Source organism: Emys orbicularis, chromosome 13, assembly GCF_028017835.1.
Source record: "Emys orbicularis isolate rEmyOrb1 chromosome 13, rEmyOrb1.hap1, whole genome shotgun sequence".
Classification (NCBI taxonomy): Eukaryota; Metazoa; Chordata; order Testudines; family Emydidae; genus Emys; species Emys orbicularis.
The window spans coordinates 11,740,768-11,759,948 of record NC_088695.1 but is presented as its reverse complement, the minus strand read 5'-3'; the positions used below and the strand labels follow the sequence as shown (position 1 = coordinate 11,759,948).

The window sequence follows — 19,181 nt, the reverse complement described above, 5'->3', positions numbered from 1 at the left end:
AAAATAACTGGGTTTCTTTAGCCTCCAATTTTCGTGCTCTCTATGGTTCTGCCTAGAGCTGGTCCAAAAAAAAAAAAAAAAAATCATTAGTTTATGCTGAAATTTTGAAGTTTTGGATTTCCCCCCATCCCTTTCCTGGCCCCCCTTCCCCTTGAATACAATAGACTGAATGATATCTGGGGGCTGATTTTTTTTCTCTCTCACTTTCCATCTTTCACTCTAACTTCTCTGAAACTAAGGAAGTTTTGAAAAGTTAGAGACACAGAAAGAAGAGAGAGAAAAAGAAAATCCAACTCAGTAACTCTGCCAGCTTCATATTGGCAAGGCAGAGCCCTAGTCCATGAGCTGCCCTGTATCTCATGGGTACAGTCTGAGCTGGGAATCGTCGCCATGGACCCAGAAGAACGGGAAGATTCTCTCCCCAGCAAAAGAGGCCAGCGGGAAAGTGAAGATTGAGGCCCAGCTATTGGCATCAAAAAATGCCACCTGGCCCCCTTCATGATCCAGAGAAACCCGGATCTTCTTGGGACTCCAGCTCAGGGTCAGAGGGCAGGTGAAAGCGAAGTCCTGATTCGTGTGAAGGGACAGAGCCCAGATCCCCTCCTCAGGGTCACATCTGATCCATTCTTCTCTTCTCACAGACTCTCTGGCCACCCCCACAGCCCACCAGTCGCCCCCATCCCCCACCTCCACCTCCCAGTAATGTCTCCCCGAGATGAATCCTTCACAGCCCAGCACACAGGGAGCCAAATTAAATCGCTTGGGATTGTGGGGCAGAACGTGCCAGCCACCCCAGCTCACGGTTTTCCCATCCTCAGAAAGGGTGAGCAGCTCATGAGCCGTGTCTGGATCCAGAGTCACATTTGCTGGGAGGGGAGAGAGAGAGAGAGAGAGAGAGAGAGAAAACAGCAGTGTCAGAGGCAGAGCTTGGCCCTGGGGGTGGCTGGGCTCATTTCTCACACACCCCCAGCAGCCCTGCCCTGGCAGGGACCCTCCCAGATTTCCTGCCTCTTTATCCCGGGTCCCAGAGAACTCTCTCTCTCTGCTAGGGCTGAGCCAGGATTTCACTGCAGCGGCCTCTTCCAGGCACTAGAGGGTGCTGTTGTAAGAAGAGACAGGAGCGCCAGAAGCTCCCTAAAAGTGTGTGGGGGGGGGGGCCACTGGTACCTGAATCATGGCCCCTACCCCCTTTCCCTAATGCCCCGCTCCTTCCCCAGGCCCCACCCACCCCTTCTCCCCAAGCCCCCACCATCGCACCGCCTCTTCCCCTGAGTAGTTGCCCCATGCTCACTCCTCTACGCCCCCACCATCGCTCGCCCTTACGCCCAGTTAAAAGTGATGGGGTCACAGCTCACTGGTCCCCCCCTGTTCCGCCCCCCCCCAGGGAGAGGGCTGGAGAGAAAACAGGGCCATGGCATGGAGAACCTAGCAGAAGTTCTACCCCCGGAGATTGCAAAGTGGTCGGAGCACTGACTCTCAGTCAGTTAACATGGGGGTTAGACAGGGTGCTAGCCCTCACAGGTTGCTGCAGCACTAGGAAGACTGCGAGCATCATTGAAGTCTTTTCACCCGTTTCTGTGGAGGATTACTGGCACGTGGGTGGCCACAGGTGGGCTCATGCGTACAAGTGTACACTGCCCCTACAACAAAAATTGAACTCTGCCTTTTTGAGTGATGCAGAAGTACTAATGCTTTTGTAATGCAAGATCTTCTGAAAGATTTTTAAACTGGTCCTTGGTATCACTGAGTAGCTGACTTAAGGGAGAGGTCAGTGGCTCTGTTGACAGGAGCTCTCCAGCCAACATAGCACTGTCGCTTAGGTCGGTATAAATATGTTGTTCAGGGGTGTGGATTATTCACACCCCTGAGCGCCGTAGTTATACCGAAGTAATTGTGTAGTGTAGACCTGGGCTCAGACACTTCGGTTTTTTTCCTACCTCTGCACCAAAAAAAAAAAAAAAAAAAAAAAAAAAAGTTATAAAAATCTGACAACAATAAAAGGAACTCATTTTTTAGTATGGCTACATCTTGAGGAAACATTGAACAAATGACTCCAATTTGCTTCTCAACGTTAGTGCAGATTAGGGTGACCAGATGGGATGAAGAAAATATCGGGACACATGGGGGGTGGGGGAAGGGGGTCCCGCCGGCGGAGGAAAAAAAAAAAAAAAAAGCAGAGTCCCGCCGGCGGAACAAAACAAAACAAAAACAGGAGTGCGAAATATTGGGACAAACGCCTAAAAATCGGGATGTCTGGTCACCCTAGTGCAGATTCTGTTGCAGCGATCATTAAAACAATTTCCTTACGTACATGGATTTTAGTTCTCTTTGAAAGTTATTAGCAGCTGATAGCTCCATATAATCATAAGGCCAGGAGGGACCAGAGGTGAAAGTAAGCTGGTACGGTCCAATACGGTGTACCAGCAAGAGCCAGTACGCCGTGTTGGACCGCACTGGCTTCCGCGGCCGGGATTAAAAGGGGTCTGGGCTCCCCGCAGCGGCGGGGAGCTCCGAGCCCTTTAAATCCCGCCCGCAGCTCTGGCGGCCGGGATGGGGCCGGGATTTAAAGGGCTCGGGGCTCCCCGCAGCCGCGGGAGCTCCGGGCCCTTTAAATCCCGGCCCCAGCCCGGCAAGGCTTGGGGCTCCCCGCAGCTGCGGGAGCCCTGAGCCCTTTAAATCCCAGCTGGAGCTGCGGTGGGGATTTAAAGGGCCCAGAGCTCCATCGCGGCCGGAGCCCCGGGCCCTTTAATTTGCCCGTGAGCCCCAGGGGCTCCCAGCCACCTCTGCAGCTGGGAGCCCTGGGTTGATTTAAAGGCCCTGGGGCTCCCAGCCACAGCCGATGCCCCAGGGCCTTTAAATCTTGAGAGGCCCCGCCTCTTCCGGATGAGGCCACGCCCCTCCTCAGGACTCCGGCAGTACCAGTAAGTCCTGTAAATTACTTTCACCCCTGGGAGGGACCATAGTGATCACCTAGTCTGACCTCCTGCATAACCTAGAACTTAAACAAAAGAATTCCTGTTTGAAGTAGAGCAGATCTTTTTAAAAAAACATCCAATCTTGAGTTCAAAATTGCTAGGGATGGAGAATCCACCACAACCCTGGGTAAATTGTTTCAATGGTCAGAGGCAGATTATGATTTCGTGGGGCCCTGGGCCAGAGCAAGTGGGGCCCCTCCCCACCCCTTCTGTCTGCAGTCCCTCCCCTGCCCCTCTCCCTCAATTGGCCAGGACCCCTGGGCACGGGCCCTGTTGGCCCAGTGGTTAATCCGCCACTGCCAATGGTTAATTAGACTCACTGTTAGATATGTACACCTTATCTCCAGTCTGAATTTGTCTAGCTTCAATTTCCAATCATTGGACCTTGTTATACCTTTGTAGCTATATCTCTCAAACCCTTTGACCAAATTACCCCAGATTTGGGCCAATTTTTCTAAGTGCTCTGAAGTTCATATGCTGTCTCATATTGTCTTGAAAATTGCTGAGTTGAGGTCTGGGGTTAGGTTAGTGGCCTAAATTTGGGGTTGTTCTAGCAAGGAACTCCAACAAGGATTTTGATGCTGTTCAAATTAATACTGCCATGCGCTATCAGAGATAAATCTGCAGTGAGCATTATTAATTTGGGCCGCATCAGAGCCATAGCTAAGAACATAAGAACACAAGAACAGCCACACTGGATCAGACCAATGGTCCATCTAGCCCAGTATCCTTTCTTCCGACAGTGGCCAATGCCAGGTGCTTCAGAGGGAATGAACAGAATAGGTAATCATCAAGTGATCCATCCCCTGTTGCCCATTCCCAGCTTCTGGCAAACAGAGGCTAGAGACACCATCCCTGCCCATCCTGGCTAATAGCCATTGATGGACCTGTCCTTCATGAACTTATCTAGTTCTTTTTTGAACCCTGTTATAGTCTTGGTCTTCACAACATCCTCTGGCAAGAAGTTCCACACGTTGACGGTTCGTTGTGTGAAGAAATACTTCCTTTTATTTGTTTGTTTTAGTTTAGCTCCAGGTGTGCAAACTAAGGTTATAAAAACTATAATGATGTGACGTGATATTTGAGGAAGTCTGTATCTGCAGAACCCCTTGTTACAGTGAGTCATCACGGGAATTCTAGAGCACTTAGAGAAAGGCTGTTAAACTTGTATCAACCTTAATTAACTAGAGCAGAGCAAAGCTACCTCTCTGCTACAATTTCCAGCTATCTTTACCCAGAGACTTACCCCATTCTCTTTCCAGTTCAGATGACAGAGTGTCTACAGAGAGGAGAACAGAAGTGAGATTTCTGCTGTTCATAAGCTTAACAATGCTTTAACGTTCTGACGAAAGTCAGAGGGAAATCAACAGGCATACATGGGCTCGGTCTATTCTAAAAAACGTAGGTCGACCCAGCTACGTCGCTCAGGGGTGTGAAAGATCCACACCCGTGACAGACATAGTTAAGGCAACCTAACTCCCAGTGTGGGCAACACTAGGTTGAAGGAAAAATTCTTCCGTCAACCTAGCTACCACCTTTCGGGGAGATGGATTACCGACGTCGAAGGGAGAAGCCCTCACGTCAGCGTAGGTAGTGTCCACAGCTGCGCCGCTGAAGCGTTTCAAGCACAGACAAGCCCTGAGACAGGGAGAGACCAATGAAGGAGACCAAAAATTTCAAGTAAACCAGATTAAATTGAAAAGAAATCAACTATATAAATTATATATAAACACCGTTCTGGACTCCAGTCCTACTTTCCACCAAGGAGTTCAGAACACATCATTAGATTATGCATGAGACACCCTAGAGAGTCTAATCATTATTATCACACCCACTTTAAAGGAGGGAAAACTAGAGTAGAGAGATATTTTGTGACCTCTCCGAGGTCACATAAGCAATCAGTGGCTGGAATTGGACCCAGATATCCTGACTCCCAGCCCTGGGCGCCATCTGCTGGATTCGTTTAGTTTCTCTCTCATATTTAATAATAGTTGATTACGCTCTTGTCTATTTACCCATATGCAAGACCACACCCAGTTTGGGGCTGTCAGACAGGAGGACGTGACACTGCTCCTTTGACCCGGATCTTGCATTTCTTATTATTTTGGACAAACAGGTTAATTAAAAAAAAATAGCTTCCTCGTCAATTTTGTTTGTGTTGTGGAATTCCCCGGCACCTTCCCTTGGTTTAGAAACGGTAACAGAATGCTGTATTGCCATTTAACTGGGGCTTGCATTAATAGCTATTTTGCCTGATCCCGTCTCCTACAGACACAGATGCCCAGATGCACAAAGGGACTTTCCTGTTTCCCCCCCACCTCCTTGGGGGTTTAGGAACCTAAGTACCTTTGTGGATCTGGATCACAGACCCCTTTCTCAGTTTGACCTCCTAGATCCCTCCTTAGTACCTTTGAATTTCTGGAGAGTCTTCTTTAGAACGGTATATTTCTTCATGAAAATATGGATTCCCTCTTCCAGCCCAGAAGAAATCTCCACTGGCTGCTGGGACTTCCACTTCTCCCACCTAGAAAGAAGAAAATTATAGTTATTTTAATGTATTGCTAATGGTTTGTATTGTCATCCACTTTTATGTGAATTTCATTCTTGCGAAAGATGTCAGAGTACGCGCCCAGGAGAATGAATGGCTCCTTTGAACTGGGAAAGGAAAGGCATCTCTGTGGATAAGATGGGACTTCTGCTTCCATGCCCTGTTCACCCTTTGGTCTCTATACCATGGATGTCAATGAGCAAGGCAAGAAGAGCCAATGGACCTCCTAGCCTTTGGTATGGCAGCACTTGTCCAACTGGACTCAGACGGCTCCCCTCCAGCTCATTTCACACAGGTTACCAGAGACTCACTGGGTTGGAAGAAGCCTTGGAAGGATTAAATTTCAATTGGGACATGTCCATTTTGCCATACACACAAAAACCGATGGAAAAAATATTTCCATCGATAATAATCAAAATGTACAGAGAGGCGGAGTAAGAAAACGCTACGTGAGCACTTCTTTGAGTTTGATTTAAGGAAATTTAATCTGTATATTTTGACACGTGAGGTTGACAATGTGTGTGTTAATGATTATATGGCTTTAGCTTTTTGAATGTCATTACCGACGGTCATTAAATAATTATTGTGCAACCCACCCCCTTTGTCTGACCCTCCCCCATAATGTTCCACAACTGAAAATTTAAAAAAAAAAATCGATCAAAATTCTGCCTAGCCTAGTGGTAAGCTATGTAGGTACCCATAGAGCTGTCATTATCATAGTGTATGAACACTTCACAGTCTTTAATGCATTTATCTTCACAACACATCTGTGAGGTAAGGGAAGGATTATTATACCCGTTTTACAGATGGGGAATGGAGGCCCAGTGCCTAAGGACACACAGGGCGGCTGTAGCAATGTGATGATATTTGATTGCAAGGTGGTGCTAGTGATTTAGAGGTGAAGGGCCTATACTCCATCCCCAAAATCCTGAGGCAGCCAGCATGGGCAGCAGGTATCAAAGCCCAGGGCAGGCTAAGCCTCCCCTAACCCAGGCTGTGGCCCCACCCATGTTCCACCCTGAGACCCCGCCTCCCTTCCCCTCTCCTCTGAAGCCAGCGGGGGCTCAGCTCCAGCCAGCAATATGGAGCTTGGGCTGCCAGAGGCCAGGGGCTGGGTCTGCCCTGGGCGGTTCAGGCCAGCCAGGAGGTCAGGCCAGTGGCTCAGCCTGGGGATCGGACCAGCAACTTGGCCCGATGCTCGAACCAGCGACTTGGCTCAGGGGTTGGGCCAGCAGCTTGTCAGACCAGGGCTCGGACAGGCTAGAGTGGCCAGGGTGGGCCAGCCGGCGGCTTGGGGCAGGCGAGCTGGGGCTCCTCTGGTGGTGGGTGGGGCTTTGGGGCTCCTCTGGTAGTGGTGGGGGCTCGGGGCTCTGGCAGCTGGGGGGGGGGGGGAGGGCATGGGTAGAAGGGGCGGGGCCGGCGGGTTAGCCTCTCTGAAGCAGAGGTTCACCTCCTGGCCATGGCAGCCAGTTCTCCAAGGAAAGAACTTATTTAGTTCAGAGACCCAAGTTAAGAATCCCAACCTAGGGATGGAGAAATCCAGTCTTATAAAAAAAGCAACAGCTCCAGGAGTCAATAACAAGGATCGCGGTTTGCATCTAAAGTGCATCCCTGCCTCACACACTTGGTGGTTCTCCTTGGGGACATGGCTCAGCCTCCCAGTTGCTCCCAATGAAAATATGGCCACTTGTGTCCAATCAGCTTCCCAACATAGTGAAATGTGTGGGGGCAGTGAAAAGGAGCAACATACCTGTTTGAGATGCTTATGAAATCCTAGAGGGGAGAGAGAAGAAGAAGCTGTTATGTTCACGGCATAAAACACAGAGAAGTTAAACAACAAGATAACTACTCTTCATGCAAGATTGCACCATAACCTGACTTCACTTCGTAGAATTCAGAACAACACTCAAAAACCCAAAAGCAGAGAAAGAAAACAGGCTGTTCCCTAAAGCAAAGCAGCACAACTCAACACCATCTTGCTTTAAGTTTGCTCTTTCCAGACATGCTTCACTACAGAGCCCCCCAGCCTGCAAGCAGGACCAGGAAACCTTCTACACTCTTAAAGCAATAGCTTGCCATTCCAACACAGTCCTCAATCCACCACAAGTCCCACATGCCACAAGAGGTTTCTCCCACTCTGAACGAGACCCACTTTGCCTTCACTAAGAGTCCCATATGCAGCTTCTTGTAAATGGTGTCTCTGCTATCAAGCAGAGATATAAATATATACATCCACCCATTTACATCACTTACCAGTATAAGCTCAGGGATAGTCTGTGAACCTAATGCCTTAAGTCTAGATCCTTATAGGTATTTAGGCCCCATTGAAATCAATAGGACGTAGGTGCCTTACATACCTTTGGAGAATCTAGGCTTTAACCAGAATTGTGATTTCCTAGAAGTATTCCTTCGGGTTCCAAAGGACATAGTTATGACATAAGTAAAATGTGGGGAAATCATAATAGATCTCACTGCCCCTGCTTTTCAAAGGCGCAGGCAAATAAGAGATGGGGACCTGCCTCACACCCATATCCCTTTGTGAGGTGGAGTTCTAACCCCTGAGTGATCCACTCCAACAGCCCAGCATTTCAAGGAACGGTACATTTGTGCCTTCCCTGGATCACACAGGAGTGCAGTAGAGTGAAGAGGAGGAAACTCTCTGCACCGTCTTACCCCATGGGCGGCAAGTGACTCCTCCATTTAGGGAGGTTGGGCGCGCCCAGGCCATGGCCCCGCCCCAAGATCCACCCCTGCTTGAACTCCTCCCTCCGAAGCCCCGCCCATGCTCCACCCCAGCCCCACTCAGCTCCCTCCCCCGAGCCCCCCCCCCCCCCACCTGCCCCTTCCCCCGAGGCCACCGTGCCCACTGGCCAGCCAGCTGGCCGGCTGCTCACTGAGTGCCGCTTTGCCCCCTCCCACAGACCTGCCCTGCCTGCCACTCGCACCTCTTTGCCCCTTTCCCTAGGCCCCCCTTACCCGCTGGCCAGCTACTCATGGTGCCTCTTCACCCCCTCTGGCAAGGTCCACATGTGGGCAGAGCAGGGACAGGAAGAGGTGGAGTGAGGGTAGGGACTCAGAGGGAAAGAGGACGAGCAGGAGCGGGGCCTCGGGGCAGAGCGCAGGTGGGGCCACGGCTGGGGCACCCTTTTGGCAGCAGCGCACCCCAAAGACAACAGGCCGGCTGTCTGGGGAGGCTTAGCCTCCCTTGGCCTCTTATACCCGCCGCCCATGCACCCTACTGCAGGTGCCGTCATCATTTTGCTTTGCTTTTCCTCACAGGCCAATGACTGGGAGGTTGATCTTGAAGGGAGCAAGTATTTTTATGTACTTAACTGTAGACAGTGGGATATATGTGTGCTCTGACTCCTGGGCTCTAAAATTAATGATTCAGGAGACTGCCCAGCCCTGCTGAGGGACCTGGGGTTTAAGTCTCACCTGTAGGAAATTAGCCGTTGGCTGCTGATACTTCTCTGTCTCATCAAGCAGGTCATAGAGAAATGAAATGTCCTCTGAGAATTTAGCCCCATTCGCATTTTGCCTCTTCACAATCTCCTTGTCCAGCTCTTCCAGTTGGGCCAGCAGGAGCCGCTCCTGTTCCTCCAGAAACTGCCGCAGCTGCTCAAATTCAGCCACAATCTTCTGCCGCTCGACGTTTGTCTTTTCCTTTGATGAACAGACACAAACAAGCCAACTTTCATATCGGTGAACACCAGGGCTCTGATTCAGCGTGAGCCCTTTCAAATGGACTGTGGTTTCCCAGCAAACCGGCTGGTGCTAGATGGTTCTGCACTCACCCCAAGGCAGGGCAGTGAGTAATGGAAAACCCACAGTTGCTGCACTCAGAGACCTGGTCTACCCTCCAAAGTTGAAGCACATTTAATCAAGCCCATTGTTTTGCACCATTTGTTGCATCAAGGACATGCAAATAGTAGCACCTGATACGATCAATGCTGTTTGCAATACAAATCAGGCTCTTGAGACTCAGAGGAGGACACGAAAGAGCAACCATTGGATGGCTTGCTTTGTCCAAATGCAAACCAAAGAAGGAATGCATCTTCTTTCTTTTAATGGTGGGGGAACTAGTCATTTGTTTAGATTTTGCCACACACTCTAAGGTGTCCTTGATACAACTTCAAAATACACCACATAAATTCCCTAAGTGCAGCAGTACAATATAACGTCATCAAGAGAGCTGGGCAAAAAAATTTGGACACACAATCTACGTGACAAAAAATGCAGTTTTGGTCAACCTGAAACTAATTGAGAATTTGTTCACAAAATGGCCAAAAAAAGGAGGTGGTAGTAACACAGAGAAGGACCAGACTGGGTCAGACCAAAGGTCCATCTAGCCCAGTATCCTGTCTTCCAACAGTGGCCAATGCCAGGTGCCCCAGAGGGAATGAACAGAACGGGTGATCAAGTGATCCATCCCCTGTCGCCCATTCCCAGCTTCTGGCAAACAGAGACACCATACTTCCCCATCCTAGCTAATAGCCATTGATGGACCTATCCTCCATGAACTTATCTAGTTCTTTTTTGCCACTGCTTGTGACCTATAGTCCAGTGGCTCGGGCCCTCAGCTGGGATATTAGAGACCCATATTCAAGTTTCCACTAGGGAACAAACCTGAAGTAGATATCTTTGATTCCCCCAAAATTCAGATTTGGTTCAAGCTGAATCAATTTTTTTTTCAGAACTACTGCTGATCCAGAAACATATTCACCCAGCTCCAGTCACCAAACCACCAGGCAATTGAAAAGTTCAAAGCCTTCTCCCCCTCCTCCTCATTTTTGAAATCCTGGAATCATGTTTGCTAACTGAATGAAGAGACTGTGTGTGTAGATACGCTGCAATTTACAGAGATGGAACAGACAATGCTAGTCATAATACATTTCTCCAGTGTAGCGAAGGTCACAGACCCTCACTCACACAGGGAAATACATAAGGAATAACAATGAAGACCTACCAGAGCCTCTTTGCTTTTCCTCTCTTCAGTCAGTTTAGATTCCAGAAGCAACATGCTTTCCTTCGTCAGAGCCTTCATACGAGTCTGAATTGCTCGCTGTGTCAAGAAAAGGTGTTTGGGTGATATGTTTTCCTTAAGAACATAAGAACGGTCATACGGGGTCAGACCAAAGGTCCATCTAGCTCAGTATCCTGTCTTCCGACAGTGGCCAATGTCAGGTGCTTCAGAACAGGCAATCATCAAGTGATCCATCCCAGCTTCTGGCAAACAGAGGCTAGGGACCCCATCCCTCCTGCCCATCCTAGCTAATAGCCATTGATGGACCTATCATCCATGAACTTATCTAGTCCTTTTTTGAACCCTGTTATAATCTTGGCCTTCACAACATCATCTGACAAGGAGTTCCACAGGTTGACTGTGCGTTGTGTGAAGCAATACTTCCTTTTTTGTTTTAAACCTGCTGCCTATTCATTTCATTTGGTGACCCCTAGTTCTTGTGTTATGAGAAGGAGTAAATAACACTTCCTTATTTACTTTACCAACACCAGTCATGATTTTATAGACCTCTATCATATCCCCCTTTGGTCGTCTCTTTTCCTGGGTGGGGAAAGACAGAGAAGGAGGAGAGAGTTTCTTTTCCTGCAAACAATGTCTTTGCATAGATGCGGTTTAGATTTTGTTTAAGCCCTTTCCAACTTCCTCAGTGGGAGAAAATGATGCTATTTGCCAGGAAAGTTCCACATCTAAAGCTTCTGGGTGGGACCTGGTCCTTCCACAGAAAAAAGTTTCAGTTTAAATAAACCCATTAGGTGGAAATGAATGGAACTAGCTGCAGGGGAAAGTATTATTCAGTGAATATAATCCTGGCAAAACCAGGTCTTAAATGCCTGGCATAGGGTGCAAAAGGAATTGAGTCCCAGGACACATTAAATTATGGAACCATTCTGTAGCTTTTCCCATGGAGGGATGTGTTGGTAAATTTCATTCTAGTAATCTGAGGCCTGGTCTACACTAGAAAATTAGGTTGGTTTAACTACATTGGTCAGGGGTGTGAAAAATCCACACCCTTGAGCGGTGTAGTTAAGCCGACCTAAGTCCTTGTGTAGACAGTGCTAGGTTGACAGGAGAATTCTTCAGTCAACCTATCTACCGCCTCTCGGGAAGGTGGATTATCTATGCCGACAGGAGACCCCTCCAGTCGGCGTAGGTAGTGTCTATGCCAAAGTGCTACCGTGGCGCAGTTTTGGTGTTTAAAGTGTAGACAAGCCCAGAGTTTCTGGTTTTCTCAGAGCATCTCCAGAAGTTCAGCAATAAATTGCAAATTTCCAGATTTCCAAGTGTCTCAGATGTTTAGCCTCGCCATGGAAAGTTATGACTTTCTAATAAAAGAATGTATTTTGTTTCCTAAGTGGAAGGATTTCTACCCCTCAGTTAGACAGGGCTGGAGACTGGTCAAGCATTTAACGGGAACATGGGCCTTTTTTGTTCCATATCCGTTTGTTGACTCTCTGGATGCTATTAAAAAGCATGAAGATCATGCTCCTTCTGCAAGGAACTGTCTAGGAGAAGCGAGTCATACCAACCTCAAAACCCACATTCCACTGGAGTAGCAACAGCAGCAGTGGCAGCTGTAGCAAGAGGACAGACAGCAATAATTTAACCTGGAATAATAATAAAATAAATAAGCATTAAAACCTGCCTGACGGGTGTTTGGACCCGAGTGCACATGATACGGGGCTGAGGAATTCACAACCGTGCTGCTGATCACCACACCTGCTGCACAGACGCAAATTCTCTCTTCTGCTCCCAGGGCTGTCGTGGGACTGGACCTGCCCGGAGCTCACTGGCACTAGCATTCCCAAAGGTGTGTGGAGACGGCGGTGGTGAAGCACAGCTAGCTGGCCTGTGGGAGGGCGTGTACAATTCACCCCTCAAAGGGGTGGCACAGGATTCACTCTCCTCAGGAGCTCCCCGAAGCTGGCACACCCCCTGGTTGGAATGGAGACATTCTGCCCCCCACACCCCACTCAGAGCTGTGTATCAGGAACACAACACAGCCAGTAGCCAGCGTACATCACTTACATTTGCTGCGTGACGAGAAGCCCATAACCCAGTGGTCCCAAAACTTTTCTAAGGCTGGGGCCGCAGCTGGGGGTGGGTCTGGGGCCAGGAAAGGGGGCCGAGGCTGGGGACTGGGCCAGGGTTCCACCCCCCCTGCACTGTGCCACCCTTTCCCCCGGAGGCCCTGCCCCTGCCCTGCCCCCTCCTTGAGGCCCTGCCCCACACTTCCCCTCCCCCCAAGCCCAGTTCCCATACTGCCCCTTTCCCCTGAGGCCCTGCCTCCGCACTGCTCCTCCCCGAGGCCCCACGGCCCTGCCCCCACACCGTCCCTTCCCCCAAAGCCCCGCTCCACTGCTTCCCCCCCCCCAGATCCCCCACCCGCTCGCTCCTCTCCGTCCCGTCCCCCAGTCCCTCGTCCTTACGGCCAGTAAAAAGTGCCCCCCCCCCCGTTCTTGCGCCCCTGATGAGAGATGGCAGGTAGGGTGAGGATAAGTGTGAAGGGTCTTAAAAGCAAAGATGAGGAGATTGTGTTGATGTGATGGAGAAGGGAAGCCAGTGAAGACACAAAAAAAGAGGGGTGACATGGTCCAAGTGAGAAGCCAGGAAAATGACCCGTGGAGCAGCATTCTGGATAGAGATGACGCGGGGTAAGAGTGCATTTGCCAAAGCCAGAAAGGAGGATCTTGCTGTAACTGAGACGTGACATGACGAGGCCCTGGATGACAGAGGAAAGGCCAGATCCTAGAGAGGTAAAGAAACAGCAGCAAGATTTAAACACAGCCTTGGCCCTAGAAAGGGGGCGGAGTCAAAGGATTACACAGGTCACAGGTGTGTTTGACAGTGGAAATGGAGGTGACGGTTCAGATGACTGAGAAAGGAGGGAGAGGGAAGAGCTTAGGAGGAAAGATTCAGAGCTCTGTCTTGGCCACATTGGCTGATCATCCACAAGGAGATGTCAGAGGGAGGCGGAGATGTACAGAAGGTCCAGAGCAGATGGGTAGCTCTGTGAGCGGGGTGCCGGAACAACGGGGGCTAGGGGGGCATGCCCCCCACACACACTTTTTACCGACTGTAAGGGTGAGTGACGGGGGGAGGGGAAGGAGAGGAGCGAGCGAGGGGCAGGGTCTTGGGGGGGAAGAGGCAGCATGGGAGTGGGGCCTTGGGGGGAGGGGAAGGGGTGGCACGAGGGGAGGGGCAACGGTTCGGACACCTGTCCCCCCCCCCCCCCCCATTTTTAGGGACCTTTTGCTGCTCCTGTCTGTGAGTCATCTGTATAGAGAGGAGAGAGGGATTTGTGTTTGTGAATGTGATTGCTCAGAGACAAGGTGTAAGAAGGAGAAGAGAAGAAGGAGGCCAGGGAGCCAGTGCAGAAAGTTGGACTGGGGACGAAGACAATGCTCCAAAGGATATGCTGAAGGAGCAAAGACGCCGACTTTCTATTGTGCCAGGGGGTGCTTGACCCTGCTCTGCCTCAGATCCCACCCCAGCTCTTTCCCCAAGGTCCCACCCCCGCCCTTCCTTTTCCTGCCCCCCCCACCTTGTCCTGCCCCCACTCTGCCCCCGCTCCACCTCTGCCCCATCGCTTCCTGCCCTTTTCCACCCCCTCCCCCGAGCACGCACCGCCCTCACTCCACCCCCTCCCCCCCCAGCGCCTACTGCCCACCGTGGAACAGCGGATCCGCGGCAGGCAGGAGGTGCTGGGAGGCGCTGATCAGTGGGGCCTGCCGGCAGGTGGGAAACACTGGGGGGAGGGGGAGCTGATCAGGGGAACTGCCGGTGGGTGCTGAGCCTCCCCCATTTTTTTTCTCTGTGGCCCCAGAGCACCCACGGAGTCGGCACCTATGTGAAGGTGCGATTACAGAGAGAGGAGGAGAAGCAGGAGAGGACAGTCACAAAAGCGAAGGGAGGGCAAGATTTCCAGAGGAGCTTAGTCCACAACGTTGAAAGTGGACGACAGGTGGAGGAAGAGGCCAGAGTCCTGGCTCTGAGCGCTGGCTAGGAAGAGGTCTTAGATGAGAGCTGGGAGATGGGGTCACAGGTCGGAGCAGAGGAGATCAGATGAAAATGACGAGCATGGAAGAACATGAGAAATGAAATCAACCCCTTTTTAAAAGGACAGTTTTAACTCTATGATACTAACCACGATTTCCTACCTTGTAATTCCTAGCAGCAGCCTCTGGTGTGGGACCCACAGGCTGAGACTTGTGAGCTTCACGGTCCCTGTAGATCAAACCTATTAGCTTTTGATCCTCTTCACAGAAGAATTTCAAATCCTCCTCATACAGGTCACACACTCTCCCCTCCTCTCCAGCTGCCACCCGCAAGCTCAGCTGCTTGGCTATTTCTGCAATATGCCCCAGCTCCCTGTTGGGCTTGCAGTTTCTCTGCTGGGTGGTTTCTCTGCACTGAGGGCAGGAGAAGTTTGTCTCCGATCTCCCCCAGCACTGGTTGATGCAGGCTTGGCAGAAGTTGTGCCCGCAGTGTATAGACACCGGGTCTTTGAAATACTCCAAACAGATGGAACAAGTGACTTCATCTTCAAGCTTTCCTACAGAGCTCTCTGTGGCCATGGCTAGCTGCAGGGAGCCTGACTGGGTTATTTTCAGTTTCCCCTCTGGTCTGAAACGCACATAGCAGGAAGCAGCAACCCAGCCTTTCGCTTCCTGAAGTCACCTCTTCTGTGTGACAGACCTCACCTGTTGTTATAGTCATGAGCGACAGGTGCAGTGAATTTGCTCACACTTAGGGCTGAACTGCTTTGAGCACTGGTTTAGCTGCACCTTAACCGCCCCCCTTTGACAGCAAGGGGTATTTCCGATTGCATAGGCAAGACTTTCAGAGTTACAGACCTTGGGGGAGTTTGGTGAGGAATGCACAGGGATGCATGGGGGTGGGTGAACCCCCACTTTGGGGAGGCTAGCTTGCCCCCTTCCACCCGAGGCCCCCTGCCCTCTGGGGCCCCGAGTACCCCCCCATGGCCAGAGGAGCCCTGGCCTTCCTGCCCCAGCTTGCCCCCCTGAGCGCAGGACCTGCCCCAGCACCAGGCTGAGCCGCTAGCCCCCGCCAGCGCTGGGCCGAGCTGCTGGCCCGACCCCTCCTCCCCCGCTGGGCCCAGCGCCACCCCTGTCCGCCGACGGGCCTGAGCTCAGGGCCACCGGCTAGAGCTGAGCCCCCGCCAGGTAGAGAAGCAGGGCGGGGCTTCAGGGCACAACAGGGGCGGGGCCACAGCCTCCGTCAGGGGAGGATGAGCCTGCCCTGGTGTATGATACCCACCACCCATGAGAGGGAGGATGATCCACTAGCCTAGGATCTAGATTCAGCTCCATGCTCTGCCGCAACCTTCTTGTGTCCAATCTTTCAACAAGAGTAATTAACCACAGAAACAGCTTCGCGGGGTCAGGGTGGATTCTCCGTCACTGACCATTTTAAAAATCAAGATCGCCACTAGGAATTATTTCGGGGGAGTCCTCTGGCCTGTGTGATACAGCAGGGCAGACGAGATGATTGCAACGGTCCCTTCCGGCCTTGGAATCTAGGACGTCACTTAGGCCCAGCTCCACAAAGAGATGGAGGATTATAAACCCCAGATTTCAGTGCTACTGTGATCCACAGAACCCCTCCCCTCCCCTCAGCTGGCATCTCAGCTCAACTTGGTCCTTGAGTTTTCAGGGTGAAAGTCCCCTAGGCACCTACGTTTCTGCCCATGGGCGTGTGCTGCTTCCCTCTAGTCATCTGGATGCCCATCTCCCGCCAAAGCCCCAGTGCAATCCTCAAACCAGGTGGAGACGGACACTCACTGCCGGGGACGTGGGAGATCCTTGTTCAATTCCCCCTTCCCCCCACCCCCCGCTCCACCTGATGAGGAGAAGGGATTTGCGCAGGGGTTTCCCCACCTCCTCAAGGGAGCACCTTAGCTAGTGTCTCTCTGTCTCTGGTCCAATGAATATTTCAGTTTGGAATCTGCATGACAGCAGCTTCCGCAAGGGAGATGAAGAGATCCATAGAACTCTCTGCTCACTTTGATCACCCTGGGTTCCATCTCTCAGCCTTTCCCAGCAGAGCCCACTAGTGAGTATCTGAGTTACATTTAAGCCCCAATCCTGAAGGCTCCCTCCACACTGCCTCCTGGCTGACTTTGGGCCTTGATAGTGGAGTTTCCCAGGTTCAGATCTGCCCCCACTCCACTTCCCCCAGAGGATTTACCCGGACCAGTTACTGCAGGCTAAAGCTTGTCTTCATTAGGATTTAAATGCAGGTTAAGAATACATCATTTTTTACCCCCCGAGTGAAGAAGAGGCTTCTGGGGGTGGGGCTGAGAGAAAGAGCTTAGTTTGATTCTTTTCCTTCATTTCTGTGTTTTTATTGCTAACTTTTGTATGTTTCTCTTCTCTGGTTTCACTGGCGTTTTTGTTTTTCTTTTGTCACTGAACCGATTATTTGAAAGAAATTTCTGATAGCTGATGGCTCTTTAATCTAGCAGAAAAAAGACATAACAAGATCCAGTGGCCGGAAGATGAAACTGGACAAATTCAGATTAGAACTAAGATACACATCTTTAATGGTGGTGATAAGTAACTGATGGAACAACCCTCCTGGGAATATGGCAGATTCTCCATGCTTTGAGGCCTTTAAATCAGGATGGACTAGCTTTCTAAAATGTATGCTCAGAAGAACAGCCATACTGGATCAGACCAATGGTCCATCTAGCCCAGTATTCTGTCTTCTGACAATGGCCAATGCCAGATGCTTCAGAGGGAATGAACAGAAAAGAAGCATTATTGAGAGATTCATCCCCTATCATCCAGTCCCAACATCTGGCAGTCAGAGGCTTAGGGAAAACCAGAGCATGGGGTTGCATCCCTGACCATCTTGACTAATAGCGATTGATGGACTTATTCATTAGCTCAGCAACAAGGTATGGGCTTGATGCAGAAATCACTAGGTAAATTGTACTGGTCTATGTTATGTGGGTCAGACTAGATTATCATAATCATCCCTTCTGGGCCTAAAATCTATTAATAATGGCAAAAAATTACTATTCTTCCTTTTAAAAAAAGGACAAAAAAACTTCAAATGTAGCCTGTGGATTAGATATCAGTGAAATATGGGAAATATGCAGCCTTCTCTAAGCTCATTATGATCCAATAAATGGTCTGACACAGGGTGATAAAGTTCTGAAAGACTCCATTTTTAACGTATAAGCCAACTAACCGATTTGTTTGTAAATTCTCAGAACGTGCATTCTCTATTCAAAGAATAAATGTTTCAGTCTTGGGGAGGATATGCTAAGGTCTCTAGTTTATTATGTGCCTCTATCTTGGTAGCATATGAGCATCTGACCCATCCAGGCTTGCACATTTAGATGCAGCATATCACTGAGAAGGAGCAAGGGGTTGGTGTAGTTCCCATTCATTCTAACTCATCTCAGTGGTTACAAACACGCTGGCAAAAAAAGCATTCACAATTTATAAAAGGGAGTTGAGAGCTCCTGTACAACAACAACAACACACACACACACACACACACACACACGCACGCACGCACGCACGCACGCACGCATTCCTGGGGTCGGGGTGGATCATAAAAATGTCAAATCCATTTCCTTAATAAATAAATGAAATCCTGAAATAAAATGACCGGAAGAGCTCTATGCAAGCTCCAAAGCTTGTCTCTCTCACCAACAGAAGTTGGTCCAATGAAAGATATCCCCTCCCCTGCCTTGTTTCTCTATATAGAATCCTGTGAAATACTCTTCAGATAGGGAGATTAATAATTTTCTCCACCATCTTCAGGTTGCCACTCCAGTCCCACCATCTCCTCTCCCCTCTCCATGGGGTCCCCAACCATAATCCCATTGCTCGGAGAAATGTGGCCTGTACCACTGATATCAATGGGGTACTCTGAAACCTAATGATGGCATTGTTAATTCTTTCACCCAACAGAAAAACAGCAAACAAATCAGTAACTCCCCTCCCCCCCAAATGAGCCTTTTTGAGCTATTGAGACACTTTAACACAATCAATTTTGTGAATCCTGAAAAGGTCAAACCCATTTCCTTAAAAAACCTAAAACTTCAAACTTGGAAAAGATTCGTTTTCTCCCTTCTCTTCAGGTTCCCCCCTCTTTGGTCTTCTCTCCTCCCTTCCCTACCTCCCCCCACCTCCAATTGCTCTGAGAAATATAGATTCCCCCATGGAGTTTAGTGGGTTTTTAACTCAAACATAAAGATGGGTGTGGTTAGATGTTCGGCTGCATGTGTGTGTACTCCCTGTGTGCTGCCCCAGCTCTGCGCAGACAGCCGGCACAGCAGACCTCAAGCGAACCGCCCAATGACCACAAGATCCATTAAGGGATGAACCAGGCCAGGTTTATTGTCGACAAAGCACGGTAATGGCACCTGGCAGACTTTACAAAGACATGTATGCCCGTGACAATGGACAATGGACGCAGTTCAGTGAATGGCGGGATTTTCCGTTACCGCCTCGGCTGGACTCTCTCAGAGATACACCTTTATACCCTGATACAAACAAATTATGTACTGCCCCTCTGACATAGTTAGTTACTGCCCCCTGACGTAGCTAGTTATTACCCATTTCCTTGTACATATTGGTTTGATTAAAACATCTTTATT

General features: G+C 50.0%; 1 protein-coding gene across 1 annotated transcript; it reads right to left on the bottom strand.

Moving 5' to 3' along the window:
- Positions 1 to 357: 357 nt before the first annotated feature.
- LOC135887633 (zinc finger protein RFP-like) lies at positions 358 to 15,120 on the bottom strand. The gene is made up of 8 exons (XM_065415355.1): positions 14,704 to 15,120; positions 12,073 to 12,150; positions 10,490 to 10,585; positions 8,959 to 9,186; positions 7,274 to 7,296; positions 5,384 to 5,499; positions 4,222 to 4,254; positions 358 to 866 (listed from the first exon to the last, which is right to left on the bottom strand). The coding sequence occupies exons 1-8, from the start codon at positions 15,118 to 15,120 to the stop codon at positions 358 to 360; spliced, it is 1,500 nt and encodes a 499-aa protein (XP_065271427.1).
- Positions 15,121 to 19,181: the final 4,061 nt, after the last annotated feature.

Excerpts from the sequence above, each read along its gene's own strand:
- LOC135887633 (XM_065415355.1), bottom strand. The coding sequence starts at position 15,120 with ATGGCCACAGAGAGCTCTGTAGGAAAGCTTGAAGATGAAGTCACTTGT. Across the intron at positions 10,586-12,072 it reads AGTGGAATGTGGGTTTTGAG|CGAGCAATTCAGACTCGTAT; the intron begins GTTGGTATGACT and ends TTCTTGACACAG. Across the intron at positions 5,500-7,273 it reads TTCATAAGCATCTCAAACAG|GTGGGAGAAGTGGAAGTCCC; the intron begins GTATGTTGCTCC and ends TCTTCTTTCTAG.